The 24,644-nt window shown below is 40.3% G+C and overlaps 1 protein-coding gene across 4 annotated transcripts in view; it reads right to left on the reverse strand.

Moving 5' to 3' along the window:
* plekhg5a (pleckstrin homology domain containing, family G (with RhoGef domain) member 5a) overlaps window positions 1–24,644 on the reverse strand; it is a gene marked incomplete at its 3' end in the record, with an annotated part of 42,894 nt that overhangs the window by 12,331 nt on the left and 5,919 nt on the right. For 3 of the 4 annotated variants that reach the window (XM_081357382.1, XM_081357380.1, XM_081357381.1), the window contains exons 2-8: window positions 22,666–22,745; window positions 11,166–11,307; window positions 10,894–10,993; window positions 8,756–8,816; window positions 8,449–8,540; window positions 8,223–8,359; window positions 3,839–3,999 (exon numbers count right to left, since the gene is read on the reverse strand). In XM_081357382.1, the coding sequence (XP_081213508.1) occupies window positions 3,839–3,999; window positions 8,223–8,359; window positions 8,449–8,540; window positions 8,756–8,816; window positions 10,894–10,993; window positions 11,166–11,307; window positions 22,666–22,745 (773 nt within the window). Of the gene's footprint in view, window positions 1–3,838; window positions 4,000–8,222; window positions 8,360–8,448; window positions 8,541–8,755; window positions 8,817–10,893; window positions 10,994–11,165; window positions 11,308–13,956; window positions 14,244–22,665; window positions 22,746–24,644 lie in introns of those variants that run through there. The other variant, XM_081357383.1, reaches the window with a different exon arrangement.

Here is a 24,644-nt window from a genome sequence, read left to right on the forward strand (position 1 = left end):
TCTGCATAAAAATAAAAGTAATATAATGCATAAAAGTTCATCCAAAAATGTACTCAATCTCATGTTGTTCTAAACCTATATGACTCCTGAAACTCCATTGACTTTCACTGAATGGGCAAAACATCCTTCAAAATAACTTATTTTGTGTTCCACAGAATAAAAACGTTGTTTTTGAAACAACATGAAGGGTGAGTAAATGACCACAGAATTAGATTTTTGAGTGAACTGTCCCTTTAAGGATAGATGGTCGATAAAGTGTTAAATATGCACTGTGAATATAAACACATTTGGGGTCCTGTCTTCTAAAGCACAGCACACAATTCTTCACTTTGTAACAAATCCAAAGGTGACTTAAGTGACTGTGACTAATTAGGTGCTAATTTGCATAACGTCCAAATTTGCATTTTGCAGAGAGTCTCTCTGAACTGTCCAAAACCACCATTAAGATCAGGTAAAAGAAAGCAAGACGGGAAAAACTCTCCTGAGCTTTCTTTCTTCCTGTCAAATCTTATTGGGATACATCTGCTGAGGGGGATATTAGTGCTATTTAGTGCTTTTTTATTTCTAAATATCTTGTTATTTAAGTTTAAACTATTCAAACTATTCAAATTCAACCATTTTTTTTTCTTTTTTTTGTGTAAAAACACTTTTGCTGATGCAATATTGCTTGCAGAACATCCACAATGTACCTCCTTAAATAAATACGTTAGATGAGGAGAAAACGAGGCACATTTTACACATAAAGAAATAAGGAAACACTTAGGCCACAAGCATTAAACATTCCAGGTGCTTCTGTACATGGTTACACATTTACCAAGATGTCCCCAGTAAAACACACCTCTAATCATAAGATACTGCATAAAGAGAGCAAGATAGTTTAAGTTTCAGTTTCCCACAAAGGTTAAGGACCTAATGATGATAAAGGGAATTGCAACATAAAAGTGGTATATTTCATATTAATCATAAATCACACAAAAAAACTATAATGATAATCTGAGGACAAAATGGTATCTGATATATCCGGGGGGAAAGCAGAATATAACAGAATTACCTGCAAGTGATAGGTTGGTTTTATATTTTATATGCATTATAAAAACATACATATATTATACGGCTATATTTTATATAGCTCATTTGGATTTACTGTATATTCCAGTAAGACAACAGACCAGTTTCACCGTAAAAGATGGAAACATGCAATTTAAAGAGACTTTAATGAGATTTTTCTATCTGACCTTTATGAAATTACTTTGTATTAAATAATATAATATAATATAATATAATATAATATAATATAATATAATATAATATAATATTATAAATTGATTTAAAACAGCAATTTAGATGTTTCCACATTTGTATATTTTTCTAGGTTACCTGATATTTTTTACTGAGAAAATAAACCGCATCTTCTCCTGAACCAGATGATTTGACACTGATATTAAGCCTGCATTCTGCAGCATTACCTTGATGCCTTGTTTAGTATCTCCCGGTGGATTCGTGGGGCTGTTAGGAGGGGTCGGTGTAGCTACTGGCTTGGGGTTGGGAGGTGGTGCGTCCACAGCTTCGAAGCGCTGCACGCGGGCGGCCACCAACCCCGTAGCGTGAGCCCTGTGGGCATGAATCCGAGGAAGCTCATTCAGAGGACTGTAGTGGATCAGCATTCCACCTGGAACCTCTGGGAATGTTGACACGCTGGGCACATTCCATGTCCTCTGACGGAAATTCAGCATTTCAGCGCTGGCACGGGTTTCTTTACCATGCAAGAGGATATAAGACGTAAAGATCCAGATGGCACAGTTCCAGTAGATCCGGTATTAAAGATACCTTGAAAATTATTTAGTCCTCTTCAAGTTTTGAGGCATAGTTGAAGAAAAGAAACATAATAGATCATGGCTGTATTCAAATCCACCTCAAAATGACACGAAACTTCTTGATTTTTTGCTCTTCTTTTTCTTCTCTATCTTCCTGTGTTGTTTCTCTCTGCTTGTGTGTTAGTCTTCTGATCTGACCTTTGATCTCAGTGCCAATGCTGAACCTCCTGCCACTCTTCCAGCCCGCTCTGTTTCACTTTGTGCCGTCTTTTGCTGAGATGACACACACAACAGTATTTCCAGATGGAAATAACAGGCTGAGGGCACTATCTTATCATTTCTCTATGGCTTGACAATCACATTTATGGCTAGTTATGTAAACCTGACCGGCTAGGACACAGTACCCATCTGACCTCAGTACAGTAAAAGCAACCTTGCACAACAGAAACATAATCGCTTCATTACATCTTTAGGGTAAACTGCACCTGTCATTCTTAGTTACAAATTGAACCAGGATCAGTATGTATGAGGACTGAAGGAGTACAAATACATATTTGTTGAATTACAGAAGCCAGTCTTTCTTTTTAAAAAAAAAAACGATTTACGGTAAGTATCAATGGATTCATTCGTGTCTTTCCTGTAAAAGATAAAAAAGGAGGTAGTAAAAAAAAAAGAAGCCAATATTTCCGACTAATTCCACAGGATTTTCCATCGGGGACATCCTGGGTGAAATCGGTTAACCTTGTGCTTCACTGAACTGCTGATGATGCAGAACTTTCGGACAGTCACAAGGAAATAATATCTCGTGAGCTTTGAACTTTGCTACCGTATGCAAATGCTCCATGGGAAATGGAGGTGGGTGAATTCAGCACAGGCCTAAAAACACATTCGAAATGTCATACAGGGTACATTACAATGATGTGTTTACTTTATTGGGAAGGTTTATTGTTTGATTTTGAGCTTGAACACTCAGGCTGGCACATGCTGCTCAAGTGGAAGTCGAGTCCTTTGGCAACGTGATCAGGATTTCCGAGACACATCCTTGTATTTAAACAAACTCAACCCTGGACGTGTCTCTGATATGATCCTAAAAAAGGGTGGCTGGTTTAGAAACCTTGTGGTCTCTAACTGAGAGTTATACTGGGAATAAGTTACAGGTGGCAACACAACATTGTCACAAAACAATAATTCAGTCATTCACAGGGTTTGCGGTAAGTACTTGGCTTTGGAAAAAAAACATTTATCGTAATTATATGTCGCAATTGTGTTTGCACAATGGGTGGAATTGATGGGTTTCAGATGATAAAAAGTCATGTACTGTACACTCCTACAAGAACAGTAAAATGATGAAGGAAAGGTAACTGGATGTGATAAAAATGCTAGAATGAACGAGAGCGACAAAGAAAAAGATAAAGTGGAGACTGGGGCTGGTTGTCACACTTTTTACTTGGGTGAATATTTACTCAGGGTTAGCTTTTTTTGAAAAGTATTTTTCACATACGCTGCCATTCAAAAGTTTGGGATAAAAAAATTCATTTATTCAGCTAGGATGCCTTAAATTGAGACTTTTACACTGATACAAATAATTTATATTTCAAATACATACTGTTCTTTTGAACTTTCTATTTTACATTTCTAAATTACACAGGAATCACAGGAATAAATTACATTTTAAAATGTATTAAAATAAAATTTATTTTAAATGGCAATAATATTTCACAATATTACTGTTTTTACTGTATTTTTGATCAAAGAGACTTTTGACCCAAATTTTTGAACGGTAGTGTGCCTTAAATACTTTATATTTAATTATAATATTATAATTATAATTATAAAAATAAACATTTTCATTGTTAATGCCCAGGAAATAAGGTACACTTTCCTAAATGTGTTAAACTGTCACCATCGGACCTTTCGTTAAGGCTTTTCAATAAAATCTAAAGATTTAAAAGAACAAAACAATTCATGAAACTTCTCTTGTGACAACTAGCCCCAGTTTCCTCTATATAGAGAGAGTGACCTACCAGGCCAACTAGCAGGTCTGCCGCCTCTCGGCGTCCCAGAGAGCCATGCTCTGCTCGGTCAGTAGAGGAACTGCGTGTGCTGGAGGACCTCATGATAGGCAGACTAAGAGAACGGGGGTCTTTCACACACCTCTCCACCCTCAGCTCCTCTCCTGGTCGAGCTGCACACACACACACACAATGGGCATTTATGCTTGGCTGAAAATGTATTATCAAGTGATGTCACATGAATTTATCTAATTTTTGATTCACTCTCCTGTTGATAAAAAGTAAAAATGATTCCATAAAATTATTCAAATTTAACTATTTAATTCCTTTGTAAAGTCAGACTGCTCTTTCTGTCACGTGTCTGTTCTGTCTTGTGCTGCACATGGGTGTTTGTTGTTTTGTGCCATGTGCTCTCCTGTCTATTGTCTAGCCCCTCCCATCTTGTTATCTGATTATTGGTTAATTTGTCCCACCTGTCTGTCTCGTTACCCTCCTTTGTTGTTCCCCTATTTAGCCTCCTTGTGTTTGTAGTCTTGTGCTGGTTCGTTGTCCGAGTTACCTGTCTTTGATGTTCCTGTCTGTTGATTATCTGAGTTCTGAGTTTTCTGTATTTTTGTCTGTGTTTGTTAATTAAATCTCCTCTGCACTTGAATCCTCGTCTCTCGCTCACTCGCCCCGTGACAGAACGAACCAGCCAAAATGTGGATTCAGCGGAGCGAGATTTTTTCTTCAGAGGAGGAGAAGGGAAATTCCATTTCCCTATTTGAATATTTCTCCAGATGTGTTCAGAGGACTTTGGAGGAGGAGAGCACCATGTCAGACGGTGATCAGATCGGAGGAGGTGGTCCGGTGGTCCGGAGACGGAGGAGGAGAAGGAAGACCTCCTCTGTGACTATTCCGGTGGTCGATGGCCGCCGCGAGTGTTCACGTCACGTCTGCCGAGCCTGTGTCCCCTGACAAGATGGCCACCGCCGAGAGTGTCCACGTCACACCTGTCGAGCCTGTGTCCTCTGACAAGATGGCCGCCGTCGAGCCTGTGTCTGTTCCTGAGCCTGAGCCGGTGGTGTCTGTTCCTGAGCCTGAGCCGGTGGTGTCTGTTCCTGAGCCTGAGCCGGTGGTGTCTGTTCCTGAGCCTGAGCCGGTGGTGTCTGTTCCTGAGCCTGAGCCGGTGGTGTCTGTTCCTGTTCCTGAGCCGGTGGTGTCTGTTCCTGTTCCTGAGCCGGTGGTGTCTGTTCCTGTTCCTGAGCCGGTGGTGTCTGTTCCTGTTCCTGAGCCGGTGGTGTCTGTTCCTGTTCCTGAGCCGGTGGTGTCTGTTCCTGTTCCTGAGCCGGTGGTGTCTGTTCCTGTTCCTGAGCCGGTGGTGTCTGTTCCTGTTCCTGAGCCGGTGGTGTCTGTTCCTGTTCCTGAGCCGGTGGTGTCTGTTCCTGTTCCTGAGCCGGTGGTGTCTGTTCCTGTTCCTGAGCCTGAGCCAGTGTCTGTTCCTGTGTCTTTGTCTTTGTCTTTGTCTTTGTCTTTGTCTTTGTCTTTGTCTGTGTCTTTGTCTGTGTCTTTGTCTGTGTCTTTGTCTTTGTCTGTGTCTTTGTCTGTGTCTTTGTCTGTGTGTCTTTGTCTGTGTGTCTTTGTCTGTGTCTGTGTCTTTGTCTGTGTCTTTGTCTGTGTCTTTGTCTGTGTCTTTGTCTGTGTCTTTGTCTGTGTCTTTGTCTGTGTCTTTGTCTGTGTCTTTGTCTGTGTCTTTGTCAGTTCCTGAACCGGAGCCTGTGGTGCCAGTTCCAGTGCCTGAGCCTGTGGTGCCAGTTCCAGTGCCTGAGCCTGTGGTGCCAGTTCCAGTGCCTGAGCCTGTGGTGCCAGTTCCAGTGCCTGAGCCTGTGGTGCCAGTTCCAGTGCCTGAGCCTGTGGTGCCAGTTCCAGTGCCTTAGCCTGTGGTGCCAGTTCCAGTGCCTGAGCCGGTGGTGCCAGTTCCAGTGCCTGAGCCGGTGGTGCCAGTTCCAGTGCCTGAGCCGGTGGTGCCAGTTCCAGTGCCTGAGCCGGTGGTGCCAGTTCCAGTGCCTGAGCCGGTGGTGCCAGTTCCAGTGCCTGAGCCGGTGGTGCCAGTTCCAGTGCCTGAGCCGGTGGTGCCAGTTCCAGTGCCTGAGCCGGTGGTGCCAGTTCCAGTGCCTGAGCCGGTGGTGCCAGTTCCAGTGCCTGAGCCGGTGGTGCCAGTTCCAGTGCCTGAGCCGTTGGCGTCTGTTCCAGTTCCTGCGCCCTGGCCGCCCGAGGGGTCTTCTCCGCCCTGGCCGCCCGCGGGAAAGTCTCCGCCCTGGCCGCCCGCGGGAAAGTCTCCGCCCTGGCCGCCCGCGGGAAAGTCTCCGCCCTGGCCGCCCGCGGGAAAGTCTCCGCCCTGGCCGCCCGAGGGAAAGTCTCCGCCCTGGCCGCCCGAGGGAAAGTCTCCGCCCTGGCCGCCCGAGGGAAAGTCTCCGCCCTGGCCGCCCGAGGGAAAGTCTCCGCCCTGGCCGCCCGAGGGAAAGTCTCCGCCCTGGCCGCCCGAGGGAAAGTCTCCGCCCTGGCCGCCCGAGGGAAAGTCTCCGCCCTGGCCGCCCGAGGGAAAGTCTCCGCCCTGGCCGCCCGAGGGAAAGTCTCCGCCCTGGCCGCCCGAGGGAAAGTCTCCGCCCTGGCCGCCCGAGGGAAAGTCTCCGCCCTGGCCGCCCGAGGGAAAGTCTCCGCCCTGGCCGCCCGAGGGAAAGTCTCCGCCCTGGCCGCCCGAGGGAAAGTCTCCGCCCTGGCCGCCCGAGGGAAAGTCTCCGCCCTGGCCGCCCGAGGGAAAGTCTCCGCCCTGGCCGCCCGAGGGAAAGTCTCCGCCCTGGCCGCCCGAGGGAAAGTCTCCGCCCTGGCCGCCCGAGGGAAAGTCTCCGCCCTGGCCGCCCGAGGGAAAGTCTCCGCCCTGGCCGCCCGAGGGAAAGTCTCCGCCCTGGCCGCCGGACGGACTGTTCGCTTCGCCCCGGCCGCCGGACGGACTGTTCGCTTCGCCCCGGCCGCCCGACGGTCTGTTCGCTTCGCCCCGGCCGCCCGACGGTCTGTTCGCTTCGCCCCGGCCGCCCGACGGTCTGTTCGCTTCGCCCCGGCCGCCCGACGGTCTGTTCGCTTCGCCCCGGCCACCCGATGTACTGCTTGTTTCGCCCCGGCCACCAGATGGACTGTTTGCTTCGCCCTGTTCCCCCGATGTACTGTCTGTGTCACCCTGGCCCCCTTGAGTCTGTTACCCCCGTTTCTGTTTCCCTTCTTGGACCTGGCCCCCCGTCCCTCCCGTCCCGCCCTGGTCTGTCCCTCCCGTCCCTAGTGGAGCGTCTGGTAGCCGCTCCTTAAGGAGGGGGTAATGTCACGTGTCTGTTCTGTCTTGTGCTGCACATGGGTGTTTGTTGTTTTGTGCCATGTGCTCTCCTGTCTATTGTCTAGCCCCTCCCATCTTGTTATCTGATTATTGGTTAATTTGTCCCACCTGTCTGTCTCGTTACCCTCCTTTGTTGTTCCCCTATTTAGCCTCCTTGTGTTTGTAGTCTTGTGCTGGTTCGTTGTCCGAGTTACCTGTCTTTGATGTTCCTGTCTGTTGATTATCTGAGTTCTGAGTTTTCTGTATTTTTGTCTGTGTTTGTTAATTAAATCTCCTCTGCACTTGAATCCTCGTCTCTCGCTCACTCGCCCCGTGACACTTTCTCTCAGAGTGCTTCATTCTTAAATCATAATAAAATATGATCATAAAGTAAAATTATATAGTAAATAAAATCCTATAGTATTTTTTTTTCATCATGCCATCACAGAAACATCTAAATCATGACATGTCCTTCCATTTTCCTGAGAAAATGACCCGTCAGTATAAAACTACATTGAGAACCACCAACGCTCACAAATCAATTATTCAAACTTTCAAAACAAAATCCATTCGGACTGTGGCTATATACATGTAGATTTTAATTTAGTCATTAGAAATAGTTGCTGGAGTACCAGTAAATGTCCAATAACTTTTCTTTCACTCTTTAAATATTATTATTGGTCATAATCTGCAACTGTTAGCAACATTAAAGGGACAGTTCACCCAAAAATGAAAATGTTGTCATTTTCTCACCCTCATGTTGTTCCAAACCTGTATGAGTTTCTTTCCTCTTTTGTGTTCAACAGAAGAAAGAAACTCATACAGGTTTGGGACAACTTGTGGGTAAGTAAATGATGACAATTTTCATTTTTGGGTGAACTGTCCCTATAAATGAGCAAAAGTGTTATATCTCTATTTCTACATTAAGAAAATGAGTGAAAAGAGATACTGTAATCGATTCTCTAATATTTACATGAGCTCTTACATAAAAAAACAGTCATTTCTATTGATTTCACAGTATAGTGCTTGGAAGTACTGTAAGGAGAACATTACCTCGTACTCTGAGGTAGTGGCCACCAAAGCGGTAGGCTTCAAATCCCAGTGAAAGTGGGGTATTGGACTGATCTAGGAACAGGTTAACACGTGACAGCTCGATTCCTTTTCTTTCAAACACGGCTCCCAGTACTTCTCTGAAACACAAAGCTAAAAGGTCAGCTATACAAGATTCTAAATGCACTGATTTGTTTATTTGCGCCACCTAGGGGTACAAACAAATCACCTCAAAGTTTTCTTCTTCACAGCTGGGACAATCTCCATGCTGACGTCAATATTAAGGTCAAACTTCAGAGTGAAGCACTCTTTGCTAGGATCCTACAGGAGTGAAGAACGTACAATCAGCTTATGTTTCAGGAAAACAGTTATCGCAAATACAAACTGATTAAATCTTCAGACAAAGAAAGGTCAAGAGCACTGACTCAGAGGTTCATCAAGTCCCAAAATCTTGCCAGCAAAACTAAATCACTTGTTTGAGAAAGAAAAATGTCACACAGACTTAATAAAAATCAGATCTCTTATTCTTCTCTTACATCTGTGTGTCTGCGTCTGGTCTTCTTTTTAACCAATTTCATTCCTCCACTCCTGCGATCCCTGAGATAAACAAAAAAAAACAAGGAATGATTGAACATACAATGAATGCCATGATTTTTTAATCACAAAAAAGGTGTCTTTTTCACCAACCACACATAATTCAGGCACTAGACGTTGTCATTCATTTCAGCACAAACCACAATTTATTTATGTACATTAGGCTGCAAAGACAGCGTAATGTGCCTAGCTCAAAGATGCACTACTGCCATCCACAGAAAGCAGGAGGCAAACGAAAAGTTTTCTATTGATTACATATTTTATTGATTATAGAAGCAGTAATGCATCAAATGGTGATCAAATGTTGGAGAAGGCAAAGTATGCCAGATTGAGGTAGTCTGCTGCATGCTCCACAAATTCGCTTTCAGAACTGGCCTGCAAAATTAGGAATTGTAATGTACAAATTGGTCATTTTTCATGGTCTTCTTCATAATTTACTTCTCTAGTTTGTGATTACAGGGTTATTATAATTATTTTATATACATTCATTATACAATATTTAAATTACTTAAAGGGGTCATATAATGGTACATGCACTTTTACAAGTTGATTGCACTGAAATGTCTGTTGGCAGTGCCTGTACACAACCATCCTATCATGATAAAAATCCATCCAGTGGTTTTGTTTTAATCTCCTTATATGTTTGACCATCTCTGAAATCAAGCCGTTCGATATTGTGACGTCATAAGATCGTACGCCCCTCCCGCTATTGTGATTGACAGCCGTGTTTCAACACAAGACCCGCCCTGAGCAAGCTGTGACAGCCGTCGTCATAGTAGTCCGCCATTGTTGATATGCTGGAGTAAAATGGCGTCTAAGCGATTGTGGTGTTCTGTTCTTAGATGTAATAAGGAACACAGCAGTCATTTGGATGTTCCTAAATCCGAGCCGTTGAAGAAGCAGTGGCTGAGTTTTGTTTTTGAAGCGATATGCCCAAAGGATTGACGCGGGGATTCCCTCACGGGGATTCCCCACGATCGTCTGTGCTTTCATGTTTGCGCGAATCATTTCACACCAGACAGCTTCACAAACGAGAAAAAACGGATCGGTACCAACGTGTTCCTGCTGAACCTCCAGAAGATGTGAGTGTAATGTTTTATTAACCTTTATATTAGTATTTTTATTAATCTTTGCGAAATTTGCAAACCTTGCTGCAGGCTTCACGATGAATGCGTCTAAGGTTTACACTCAGGGTACATTACGGCATGTTTTCTATGTACGACGTTCTCAATATAATTCATAATCCCACGTTTATAACGAATAACACGTGGTTATTGTGTTAGATACGGTCAGAGAATGTCTAATACGGTGTACCCACAGAACAGAGGGGCGGGGTGAGCAAAGCTCATTATCATTTAAAGACACATGCACTGAAACGGCGTGCTGAAAACAGAGCTGTTTTTGGCCAGGTAAAATTAGTGTTTTCTTACAATACTGATGAGAATTTTTAATTAAAGTATATTACAAACTTTTAATTTAGACCCTAAAGAATCATATTAGCTTGTACAAAAATGGCATTATATGACCCCTTTAAATAAATGTATTCATTTCTATGACTTTTCCAGGTCTAGAAATCACACTTTTAAAATTGCCTCATGCAGTATATCCAAACAAAAAAGAAACATTATTTTTAGCCGTTTCTTCTTATTTTAAATCTTGCCTTGCTTTTTTATTTTAAACTATTCTGCGGCCACCTTAGAAGTGCGCTACAGCCCCCTAGTTTTTGAAGTGTTTGAAATGTTACCTGATTTGCATCTATGCTTTAGTGACTTAGAAAAGTAAAATTAGACGTGACGTAAGCTAAAGCTACTTAGTCTTTCGAATCGAATTACTTGCATAATTCACATTGCCTGCCAAAAACAGTTTGTACCCATAAACTCAAGAGTTCAGATTTATGCTCTTTGTTCCATTTCCTAAAGTAGTTTGATCACCAAAAGGAATAGATAATCCTATCCCAGATGTTCTCCAGGGGATGACGCCACTGGAAAGTACACAGACTTCCTCTTTCATTATAACAAACCAAAACCTGTGCCCATAATGGACGCAAGAATCGAGGGATAAATGTGAAAAAAGAACTGACCCTAGGTCAGCGCATCCATCCTCTCCGTCCTCCATGTCAGAGGGGGGACCGGTGCGAGGTGGACAGGAACGAGTGGACACGTTCCGGGCCAGGATGGAACCTGTGGGCGAGAGGAAGAAAAGCAACTCTAACATCCTGCCAGAAGCTGGTAATTAGAATTAACTATAAGTGTCATCCTTGTCTTGAGAGCAGCTGACATCTATTTTCATCTGAATTAAATTGGCTGAAATAAGTGATAGGTTGAAAAAGAGAACACATAGAGAGAGCTTTACCTTGTGGCTGCAGGTCAAACCGTGGGTGCCTGTCAAAGAGCATGCCGTCACGGGCGACGGGATGGCAGTTTGAGTCACATGACTCACAGAGGTGCAGTGGGCTGCCGTCTCTAAGGTTCTGACACGATGGGTGGTGGCAAACCTGAGGCATAAATCATAAATTAATAATGTCAAATTTGAAAAACACAGCAGTGTGAAACCCAAATATAATTGGCAGTATGACCAAAACCCAATTTTCTTCAAAATTTAATGATGATGGGTGTTTCTTCAACTATGGGCGCTTCTAGCCCTGGGAATAAAAAAAAAAAGCCTTTTAAAGTAATTTTCACACTCTTACTTGCTCATTTAATTTGTCCTCTAACAATTTCCAAATGTGTATATTCATACTCTTTCTGACTCTGAGATTCTCAAAGGTTTTAAAATGCAATAATCTGCATTTTTATGACTTCCTTAGTTTAATAAAGCCTGGGCCTAACTAAGACAATGGTTAAATAAATTCTACACATAAAAGGAATTAGAAAAATATCAAAAACAAATGATATCGACGTGGTAAGATCTTTCCATAACTTTAATGTGACCTTCATACTGTATAACAAAAAGAAAAAAAGTTGAGAGTTTGCATAAAAATCAACCCTTGGGACATAAAAAGTTTCGACAAGAAACACCCTGCTGTGCGATTATGCAACATTATGTTGCCATAAGGCTCAACATACCATGAATTTGCAATAGCATTTTTTTCCAAAGGCCATTTTAGACACAAGTTCCATAAGCCCAACAGCAGCAGGAAATAAAGTGTGGAAAGATAGAAAAAGAAAGGGATTAAGACCTCCTGGTTGTGTGCTTCCTTCTATTGTTCTCTTGATATGCTTCAGAACAGAAGCAGCACACACTCAGACATGCAAAAAACGAGCCGTCATATGAAAAGCAGTGATTTTTCTCCTTATGGCTACTTCTCAAACAAGTTCAGGTTCAAATGAAAACCACTCAAACTATATTCAAGCACACATACTAAACCTTCGGAAGGTGCCAATACAAATGCTGAGGTGGTGACAAAGCGCCTGAGCACTTTCTGAGAGAAAACCACAAGAAGTGAGTAAGCAAGACACAGGGCATGTGCCAGCAAACCCCAACAAACAATAGGAGACAAGAAACAGGAAAATGGGCAGATTCTAGAGGTTATATAATCGCAAAAGCAGCAGTTTGAAAAATAATCGTTATGACTGAAAATGTGGTGAAGATTTGCATTCATGATCAATTTTATATGTATATATTACCAAAGTAGCTTCCAGCTGGGGGAAAATAAAGCCAGATTGCTGCTAAATAAGGCTAAATAAGGTTGAGAGGAACTACTGCCAAGCCAAACTGTTACTTTATCCTACCTGGAACTTTTTTGTCTTTGTCTTCTTATTTGAAATGCCTTTGCAATGAGTTACAGTAAGGAAAAATTATTTTGAAAGCCAAGAGAAGCACTCCGAAAGCTGAAACAATGCCTTTTCTTCTCTTTAAGTTGTCATATTTGTTTCGCACTTATAAACATATTAATTGTGAGGTACACAAAAATGATATTAATTTCGAAGTAAAGAAAAATAACATAAATCCAGCAGCCATTGCTGCATCTTAATGTGCAATATAAAATCTCTCAGGTGTGTCACTGCTTAATCATTTCGGTGGTGTCAAAACTGAATTTTCAGCAGCCATTACAGTCAGTCACATGATCCTTCAGAAATCATTATTTGGTGAAGAAACATTTCTTATTATTATCATTGTTGAAAACAGTTGTGCTGCTTAATATTTTCATGGAAAACATGATCAATTTTGTTCAGGATTCTTTGAATAAACTTCAAAAGAACAGCATTTATTTGGAATATACATTTTTTGTAACATTATAAATGACTTTACAGTCAGATTTGATAAAATGAATGCACCCATGCTGCATCCATACTGTATATAAGAACCATATATATATATATATATATATATCCGTAACATCTGTAAATAATATAAATAATATAAATCTGATTATGAGAGAAAGTGAACACTAACTTGTGGTTTTTCGATGTCCAATGCAAATGGCCAACATAATAAAATAAAATAAAATGATAACATTCAATTTAATTTGAGTAAATAAAACAAACGTATTAAGAAACAAACACTAACATCTTACATTAACATCTTTTTGTAAAGATCTTAGACGATCATTCTGCTGTAAGCCAAATGGCACAGTAACGTTTACAAGGCCTTGTGAGCGCAAAATCCATTTTTAGTTTTGCCCCACATGATCTCAAGAGAATGTAGAGCCAAGTTTATAAAATCAGCTTGTGATTGTCTTGTGAAGTCGTTTACAAAGGGCCTGGAGAGGACTGGAAAAAAGTCCATTATTATTCCCTCCTCGCAGTTATCATGACTTGAACAGACCTCAAACAAACTCACACCAGTGTACGCACACATTTAAAGGTCATTGTAGAGATTTTACACAAGAAAAATTATTACAATGACCACAAAGTGCAATATCTAACAAGCACTACAGCAAGACAGAACAAAAAACCATTGAACGAAAGCACACAGCAAAACCTTAGATAACTAAGAGAGAGAGAGAGAGAGAGAGAGAGAGAGAGAGAGAGAGCACTAACTCTTTCATCAGTTTGGCTATGCCTCATTTCTCTGAGACCTTTCACACATCTGTGTTAAAAAAACGCAGCACTTCACGCAGCTCAGAGACTTTTTAATAACAACCATAAAACCTCAGCTGCCGCCGTGAAATAACATACAATAATGCATTTATGACACACACCTGATACTGGTGTCACACGCATGTGTGTGTGCACGTCTGTGAGCGCCTGCCTTTCTCTCTCCCCCCTGAAGTGACAGCTTCTCCGCGGTCCGTAAGAATGTCAGCGAACAACGTAGAGTCCCGGGACAACTCGATGCTTTGAGCGCCCAACACCCCCCCTTTCTTGCTCTCCCTCTCTCCCCTCTTCCACTTCCCCTGCTTCCTTCCTTTCTTACTGGCTGCTTCTGAACAGTCTGTGAGTGTGTGTGTGTGGTGATATAGGTGATTCAGATAGAGCAGCTGTGTGTACCGACTAGATCTAAAAGAGAGTGTTAAAGAGTTGTGGTTTTCCAGCCACACCCGCTCCCACTGATTTTGCCGTGCGCAAACACAGTTTTCCAACCACCCATATAAAAACAAACACACAAAGCTCTGCCTCACTTATAATCTTTCATTGCATATTCTCATTCCCTGTTCTCATTTTTAGTTCTGTCATTTATAGTGATTAGATGAAATGTACCTTAGATCAGCAGCCACCTGCAGTATTTAGACAAATGCATGCATGTATAATATTAGTGATAAGCCAATATATCAGCACGGTAGTTTTAAAATAGGGGCATTTTAAGATAATCATGCAGCATTAGTCTTGTCCATCTGGTCCCTTAAAGGCAAGTCAGTACATTTGGTGGCCATGTTGATGACTAACATATAAGTACAGCTCCTGCCACTTGGGAAAGACAGAAGTTTGTCAGGATTACCAGCTAATTAGCATGTACATTCTAATTAAAAAGTGTTCATAATGTAGAGAATTTGAATTGTCTTCTTTTATATGCAGGTGGAGCCAGGGGAGGTGGAGGGTTAGCAAACACTAAACCAGATTTAAATTTTGAGCAAGCAATCTCATTGGCTGCAGGATCAGCAGAGGCCAATCAGCTTGTGTAGTGCGGTAATGATGTGATTATGTGAAATATTAATCACAGACATTAACATGTTACATAGTATATAATATACTTTAAAGGAATTAATACTTTTTTCATGAGTAAGGCAGATAAAAAGCGACAGTAAACACATTAAACACACAAACAAATTATCTCAAACCATTTCTCTCATATCTAAACCAACCAGAGCATGTGAGCACTCTCTGCTCAATATTCCACTATATACCAGTGCGCTCCATCACCAACTGTCTCCTTGCCATCATGTACTTCAGACTCTTCCCAGAGTACTGGGTCATGTGGTGTCAGGATATCCTACATAAAAACAGAGTCTTTGAAGCCTGCGGCTGAGCTTACATCTACCGAATACAGAATATTACACTATCAAAACCCCCTTCATCCTTCCTCTCTTTCTTTGTCAGTGCTTTATATAGCAGGCTGATGTAAGGCCTAATGATGACTTAGTTCATAAAATATTGTGCCCCAATATTTTAAGTCCCAATAACCTCATGATAAAACAACAATGTGCAAACATACTCGCACTCAAAGATCTCATATAATCTGCCATTAATGACCTCAGAAAAAACAAGACTATACAAAAAGTAACCTAAACAGCAAAGGATGTGACAGGTCAGGCAAAGCATGTCCCATTGACGGCATTCTCTCAGAAACATAGGGAGACAGAAGTGTCATCATTTCCAACAGCTAAACGTCACTCTTTGACATCCATTTCCTGTTTTTACTCAACTCTGAATCCACACTGGCCACGTCTCTCGGTCTTCCCTTATGAGGACTTGGATGTGTAAGAGGACTACAAGTGTGAGCTCACTGTTTTTCTCTCAGTGAACGACGGGAAGCATTCAAGCATTTAAAAAATTTCGTGGGTTAAACAGGGTCACATGGTGAGGTTTTGAGTAAGCATACATTCAATACAGTATATGATATGTAGTATCTAAACAATATCTAATTTACTTTAAGATCTTAATTTTATATGATATAATAACTTTAAATAGAATCGTTTTCTCCTTTAATTGTTTAGATATAAAGTTTTTGAAGTTATTTTTTAATAGTACATTGATCCCACATGCTCATCAAAACGACTGACATTTGGCTTTATTTTGAAGCATGTCGTCATTACACGTGCTTATGCCTGAGGCGAGGAAGATTTCGATACCTGATGCAGAGCTGAAAACGACTGTAATTTTACACCTTAGGGGTCATGCATTGTGACCTTATTGTTCATCTAGAGTCTTAATTCCTGCCTGGTGACATCAGAGGTCTCCTTTAAAGGAGTGAATGAGAGAGCGGAGAGCTATGTTTGGCAAAAGAGAGCAAACAAGGAGAGAATTAGAGATCTTAATGTTGACAGCTGGTACAGCATCATGAAATACGAGAGGTAATATAGGTTGTCTGATGAGAGTACAACTGGGAGAAAAAATTAAATCAATACATTTTAAGTTTAATTTTGTCATTTCTACCTCCATTAGTGGCATGAAACTGTTTCCAAAAGTTTTCACAAAACACTCCTAAGGACTTCCATTGGTCACTCAAACAGATAGCCCCGCCCCGAATTCACACCACTGGTTGAGCCAATCTTGCTGGGAAAAGTTTTGCAGTATTTTCAAACAAACAGAATAGTGGCACAAAGAGAAAGAGTTTGTTCTTTTCGGGAATTTAACCTGCAAAAGGATTACTTATGGTTATGTGATATGAAAGTATTTTAAAATCCAAATAATTACTCCCTTAAAGGTGCAGTATGTAAGATTGACAGCTAGCGGTTGAAATGGGTACTGCAGTCCAAATTCAAAATATTGGAGAGAGAGCCCTCCTGCTCAGATTCGACAATCACGCGGGTTGCCAGATTGAGGACACACAACAGGAACGAGCGCAATTGACATTGGAATGCGAGGAGACTTAAGCCCTATTCGCACGGGATAAGTATTACCTGGTAACCTCTAGTCATTTGTAATAATTGTGGAGGTTGTATGTGATCTTAATCCCGTGCGAATCGGCCATGTTTGTAATTTGTAAAGTAAAAATTCCCCCGCAAATGACCTACCATATTTCGCCGAACAACGAGGTCCTGTGATAATATTATTCCTGTGCAAATCGGCATCTCTGTGATTTGGCGGGGTCGTTTATAATTTTTTCAAGGTTTTTGTTTTCTGTGCGCTTTTTTATCCATCTTTCGCGAAGAATGGAGTTGGAGTGTTTTGATAATATTTTGGGTACTGGGTAATATCGCTATACACCATAAGATACAACTATACAATTTGCAGAAAGAGAAAGCTGAAAACCATCAGAAGAGCAAAAACAAAAAGAATAAACGGAGCAATTCCAAGAGGGTCCTCACACCATCGGTGCTCGGGCCTAATGATTAGATGGAGATGAATTACATGTATAGCAGCATGTGGTAACCAATCTTCTGTTTATGATATATCATACAGCTAGACCTATAATAACGACAGACATTTCCAAGCAATAGCCTATTGACATCATATCCGGGAGATAAGTCAGTAATTTCGAGTAAAATCACAGGCTTCGCTTATCCCGTGCAAATGCGCCACACGAAATTCAGATGTGGGGGGGTCATTTTTAAATCACACGAGGTCCCCAGATAATACTAATCCAATGCGAATAGGGCTTTACACTGTAAGTTGATGAGTTGATTTATTGATTTATGATGAGTTGATACCGCGTTTTAATATGCTCCCATTCATAGAGATTTTTAGATAGGTGCGGAAGCTTTTTAGGTCGGGTCGAATCTGCAATCTCTGACCCAGTTTGTTCATTTGCTTCCATGGCATGTTTTCCACCAACTGGCAACCTGTAGTGGCGAAATACTATTGGGTAAATCGTAGGGCTGTGTATTGGCAAGAATCTGGCGATACGTATCACGATACATGGGTCACAATTCAATATATTGCAATATATTTCGATACTGTGCATAAGGCGATATATTGGGATTTTTTTAAAGTAGGACTATAATTTTAGAAAAAATTATATTTAAAAAAAGACATGATGTGCATAAAAGTCAAAGAAGTTTACTTAAGGGTTAACAATTCAGTTCACAGAAAATCAGACTGCCAGTTTGGTATTGTGGTTCACAGGTTCTTAGTGAGCAAATTTTTATATTTCTCAAGTAGGCCATAATAAAAGAAAATACATAGCCCCTGTCACAATACAAAACAACAACGTGAACTGGACGAAAATGAATGAAAGTGAACAAAATGAATGTGTCATATAGGCCTATTGAAATCAAGTTTTTATGTGCTAAAAGATTTTAAAAGAACTGGACGCGCGAATGAGGCAAATTAACGTCTGCCGCGCTAAACGGCTCATTCGCGCCACAGGACCTCCAGACGCGCGTAAACGCATCTTTGCATTAACTTAACATTGAAATCACTCGCGCCAGACACTCTATTCGCGTTTGGTGTGAACGCAGCTTCACGGTGCGCGTCCACTACAGCTGCAAAACTACGCTCGGTGCCGCTGGCAACGCTGTAACGTCTCCGCTTTGGGGTGTGTCTGTTACGAGTGTGTTTGTTTTTTTCAACACACGGACAGTATAATCATCATGCACGCGATTACATTTAGAAATAGACAAGCTTTGTTTCCAAATGCACCAAGCAAAGATCCTTTCAATTTTATAAACCCAGCCAATATAATAACAATAAACACATCCAAAATAAAATCTTTAACATATATAAACAACTGCAAAGCGTCTAATTTGTAAAAAAAATGATTTGCGCACTAAATCCATCATAAACTGCCGACCACCTTTTGACGCTCTCAGTCGCTCTCAACGCTTTCTCCGGTCCGCTGTCAATCCCAAAATGCACTGCTGAGCGTGAAGCTCGACTTCCATGGAATGAATTGAAAACGCGTGCTCCGCTCACTCCATGCCAGTGGACACGCACCGTTCGGCGAGCCTTTTAAACAACATAAACGTGAACCACCGTCTTACCATGAATATTTTTGGACGTATTAAAAAAAAAAAAAAAAAAAAAAAATCGATATTGCGTTTTTGAAAATTGATACAGTATTGCAAAATAAAATATCGCGATACTCATGTGTATCGATTTTTTCTTACACCCCTAGTAAATCGGTATCGCACAGACCAAAACAAAAACAGACATTCCGACACGGAACGCACATTTCAAAAGTAAAATAACTGGCTGTAGCATTGTTTTTCAGAGAAACGAGTATGTGAACTCAGCATGTTTCCTAAATATCTGCAAACATATCATGGTATTTGTAGGCTTTAGTACAGTCAAAAACTTACATCCAGCACCTTTAACAGAAAATAAAGAAAGATAAAGATTAAATTTAAAATATAGTTCGATTTCCTGCAGAAATATTAGTAGCTATATTAATCATTTTTGCAATCATTAAAATAATTTAAACTTTGTTAAATTAAAGTTAAAATCTGCATTTAAATTATTTTGTCTATGACCATGTGGCTTTCCAAGCACACACGCACAAAGTGAGTATTATTGCTCCATCTGGTGGTTGAAAGTGTTAGTGAGGCTTCACAATCCAAAGCATTGCACAAACACTGATTTACTCCACTTTTCAATTCTTTTGTCCTTGAAACATTGTGTTACAGGACAGTCTGTTCTCACACTCAGCTGAGAGAGACATAAAGCAGTGACAGAGGAGAAACAGCACAGATCTGCTGCAGAAGCTGAAATGATACTTTCAATCATTTTAACGACTGTGAACAAGTTTGAGAACGTACATTTTTTAAAGGAAAAGTAGCACAAAAGAAGGTATTATGAAGTGCATTGGGGTCCAAACAACATTGACTTTCACTGTATGGACAAAAACACTGACATTTATCAAAATATCATGTTCCTCAGAAGAAATAAAGTCATACCGGTTTGGAACTATATAAATAAATTATGACAATTTTTATTTTTGGTTGAACGATTCTTTTAATAAGCTCTTTTCATGGTTGTGAGCTTCTTGATGTCTCTAAAATTACATTGTGAGGAAAATCCATCGCGACGGGATGCCAGGTTAACCTCAAGCCAACAGATTAAATATATTATTGAAGACTGAAAAGCAATGAACCTACTTTTCTAACTGAAATCAAGCCTTTGAAGCCAAGACATTGGCAACCTTGTGACAGGGCGGCATTCTGGTATTTTCATGAAGAAAGTGTTTGAAAGACACCATTATCCAATCTGCTAACCCATAATACTCTATCCTGGCTCCAGCTTAGTAGTGTCTTGGTTAGCAGCACATTCATCTTTTACAACACAAATTACAGTCAGCTGCTAATGTCTGTGTTTATTATAGTGTAGTCACTGTTTAGTCTATGTTTGTGTAAGGGAAGAGGACGGTCGGCCTATTTCGCAACTTTCACACACACATTTACACATGCACACAAGCATGAAAATGCACACACACACATAAATTATCCAAGCAAATAGGCATATACATACACAAACTCTCATGCTGTGTTAAAATATTACAGATCCTGTTCTTTGTTAATATTGTGTTGAATTAATCTGTAATGGATCTAGTTTTGTGACATAGTATGTTTACACACAAGAAAAGAGCCATAATCAAAGTCGGCATGAAACGGAAGTTGCGATATTCTTTTCTTCCCTATTGTGACATATCCGAGTGGAATGGCTTCTCGAACAAGAATAAATGTAGGGCAGGACAATGAAGAGATGTTGTTGCAAAGGGGAAGTTACTTTGTTTAAAGATTACGATGGCACATGAATTAAAAAAAAAATGATGTGCACGTACAAATCATTTATAATAATAATAACTACTGCAATATTTCATAAAAATATATGAATTGTCAATTTTGATTTCATGGTGACTTTAAAGCTAAATTGTGTCATTTCTTGCTACTAGCTACCATTGGTCAGAAAAACACATAGCCCCTCCCCCAAACTCATGCCATTGGTTGAGTCACTGTTGCTGGTCGGGATGCTCAAAGTCAAACAAACAGAATGATGGTTTGAAAACGCCACAGGAGCCACAGTATTTACACTTGTTTTAAGGGGAAATTATCTATGAATTGCTTACTTATAGTTGTCTCTGAGATAAGAGTTTCTGAACACTGATAAAATAAACACTTCACCTTTAAATGTCAGCTAGCAGGATGAGCAGTTAAACGTCAACAGCAAATTATCGTCATCATCTTTGTGTATTTTCACCTCTTGACCCCTTGCAGGAGACAGGAAGAACAAACCTACATGAAACTTGTAGCCCACAAGAGATGAGCCACAAAGACCTCAAAACATAAACACGCACATACTCACACTTGAAAACTCTCCTTCGTTCTTTTCAAATAAACAAGAGTTCCTCTCATCTTTCCATATTTTAAGGGTAATGACATAAGTGTGTTCCTGGTTCCGATAAAAACATTGGGTACATTAAGTTAAGTCTGGCTTCGATCAGAGAAGACTAGAAACAGAAGTGTTTACCCAGAGACTCTTTTCAAAAGCTCACTAAAGTTCAGAGGACACTGGCAGTGTTGTGCAGACAGGAAATGTGGGACACCAAAAAAACAAGCAAACATCACTGTGATGTCCTATAATGAATCAGACATGCTCCGTGTAAACAAACTTTATCGGTTTCCTTTAGAAAGGGTTTATCTGTATCCACAGTTTGAAGAAGACTGGTACCGGGAATTATTCTTTCAAACAAAAAACTGTCAGTACTCTCATCTGTACCTGCTCAACAAGATAGCCTGCATCCTTGGTCATACTAGACAAAAGACTGTTAGTCTCGCAAGCCAGGTTTGATTATCTGCATTATTTTGACCAATAATTGTCCATTCAAAAATGAACTATCTGACTTGCATGTAAGCCAGCAATCACACTTCAGTTGTTTTTATGTGATGTTTAGGGTGGGTAATAGACCAATATGTATTTAAAGTAGTCGTTTTTAAGAGGATATGAGGGAATTTTCCCCCATATTGTGGCTAACAAAAAAAATAAAAATAATAATAATAATAATAATATTATATATACATATATATTATTATAATTTGTGTCTCAATATATATATATATCTTAATACTGGTCTCTGTATTTGTCCAATTCAAACACTGTTTATATTAATCCTGAAGACCAATACATCAGAACATTACTGCGGCAGCATTGTAATTGACAATATTAAAGGTAAAGGAACCTTTAGTGGAAAGTGTGCGTAATGAATAGGCATCGGGTTTGCCAGTGAGGATAAAATGTGAGTGACTGATGTTTAAAAGAAGGAGGGACACTGACTCTTTAGCTAAACCAGTTTGGCAATGAACCTATGACAATAAAAAGCAATCAAAAAAGTGTCAACAGACTAGATGTATTACATTTTAACGGACAAAAAGAGAGAGACATAGGAACAGAGACAGCGTAGGGAGAGAGAGGAAAGACAGGAAAGGAGAGACATAATGTGTTTTGTTTAAGTGTGTTTATGTGCGGACAGCCTCATAAACGAAAACGAGCGAGCAGTAATCTCACTTTTCCATACTCGCATCCCCATACTCCCAGAGGACTGGTGAAATGCTGCCTATAGCGTCACATCCGTCCTATCGCCACTGAACTTTCAACAGCACAAAGACAAACAAAACTTTTGTTTTTCCTGTCAGTTCCCTAAGCGCAAATCATGACAAATGATTATTGTCCTGGAATATTCCATGCGATAAATGCAATAGGCTTACTTGAGATTTTTTGTCCGTAAGTTCATGAAAACACTAAGTGGTGAAGATTTACCAGTTTGAGTCACCCCTGCAGGGCTTCCCTATACCGTGTGACACATTATGATGTCTTACCTTGGAAGCAAGCTGCCGTTCAGGACAGATGGGATGCTGACACAAGATACCGGTTTTCTCCTCTTGTGCAAGTTTCTCACCTGAAACAACACACAAACACAGAGGTTAAAGGTCAACTGTATGTGGGAGGGAATTATAAGTGAGGTCAATTTGTAGGTCAAACTGGAAAGGTGCAGTCAAATTTCACAAACAAAAAAGGTTCATTGTCCTTTGTCAATAGTGTAGCAATGTATAAAGCACAGCTTTCAGAACAAGCAGCTTTCTTTTGGTCTACATGGCTAATCTGTGAGACCAACCTGAACCCGTTGCGAAATCTGTGTGAGGAAATCTTTTGCCCTCATGCGACATTCCCGTTTGTTTGGATTACTATTTAAACGACTGGATTTGATGAACAACGATAAATGTTATCGCACATGAAGGGTAATTGCTATAGAATCCTGTGGATTTTTTAAATGCTGATTTTGGATTTATAAGTAAAAAAAAGGTCTGTGGTAATATTACCAAAGTCCCTTTAAGACGAGTCTTTTCACTCGGCGGCCATCTTTGAAATGCCTCTCGGGCATACAAGTGCAGCTTTGAATGGGGAAACATCAAATTCTCCAAAACTGTTCACCAAGCTTACGATTAAATTTCACATTTGAAATCCCCAGTGAAATCTGACAACAACTGTCTCATAAATTGTGTTTCTAAACGCTTGAATCATGACAAAAAACTGCATTTTGTCAACCTGGACAAAGCTAACCAACTAAAGCATTTTAAAACCCCATTAGAAATAACAGGGAAAAGAGTATGGCAGCAAACAAACTTTATGGAAGTATCAAGTATCCAGGAGTAATATAAAGGAGATTAATGAAGGAGATAAATATGATTGAGACATTTCGTAACATGGAGGGACTCTTCTGAACACAGTGAGCCTGTGGGGGATATGTCCTTGGGCATAAGCCAAAAGACATAACAGCAATACAGCACAGCAATAGATGAGGCAGCTGGGGGGATATGTAGGAGAGAGAGCGATTGAAATAACAGAGAACTACAAACAAGAGCTTGTAGAGTGATACAATTGTGACAACTACTTAATTGCATGACATGCTGATAAAATAAAAGTGCATGTATCACTTTACAACATGCATACCTCGAGTTAGCCATGGCATCCTTTCCTTCAGCCATGCCATCAAGTCCATAAAGACTAACAACTGGTACCAGGAGAGATGATTAAAATTACAATAAATATTAAACCTTGAGGAAGGGATTAACTGAAAACTGAAGAACTGACAATAACACAAAAAGGAAAAGAAAGAGGAAAAATAGAGAAAAACAGACCGAGCAAAAAAGCTTGGCGGAAATCTAAGATTTCCAGACATTACAAGTTTGCTGGCAGACTGGCTGATTTTCCTTTCAGTGAGGGCAGTGGTATTCCAATTACCTAGAAACTCGTTTCATGTGAAAAAGTGCACGATCTTTCATTGATTCCACCCCTCATTCTCCTTTCTAGCAATGCTGCCACCTCAAAACTGGCTAAAAAGAAGCCATTGATGATTATAGACAACAATATAATCATCAACATAGACAAGAAATAGAGGCAACATTACGTATTATTGAGAAACATTCATATAGGTTGATTTCTTACATAATAATAAGTATACAATGCTACAGTGATGGTATATTGATACAAGGTTGTTTATATATAAAAAAAAAAAAAAATCTTAACTTGTTTTGAAAAAAGTTAAAAAGCCCAAACTAGTTAATTTAATCTTCTATTAACAAAGCTACTTTTTTTTTTTTTTTGATGGAACTTACTGAGACTGAGTCACAATTTGAGTTTTTTTTTTTTTAATTATACACTTTCACACACTTAATATTGAAATTGTTTTTGATTATTTTGCACTTTATTTAGATTATCATAGTTTAAAATTTTCATACAGTAGTTAAGAATGAAAGACTCGGTCTGGGATAAGTGTAAAACAATAAAATCTATGCAT

This window comes from Scardinius erythrophthalmus (genome assembly GCF_964197995.2).
Source record: "Scardinius erythrophthalmus genome assembly, chromosome: 25".
NCBI classification, from domain to species: domain Eukaryota; kingdom Metazoa; phylum Chordata; class Actinopteri; order Cypriniformes; family Leuciscidae; genus Scardinius; species Scardinius erythrophthalmus.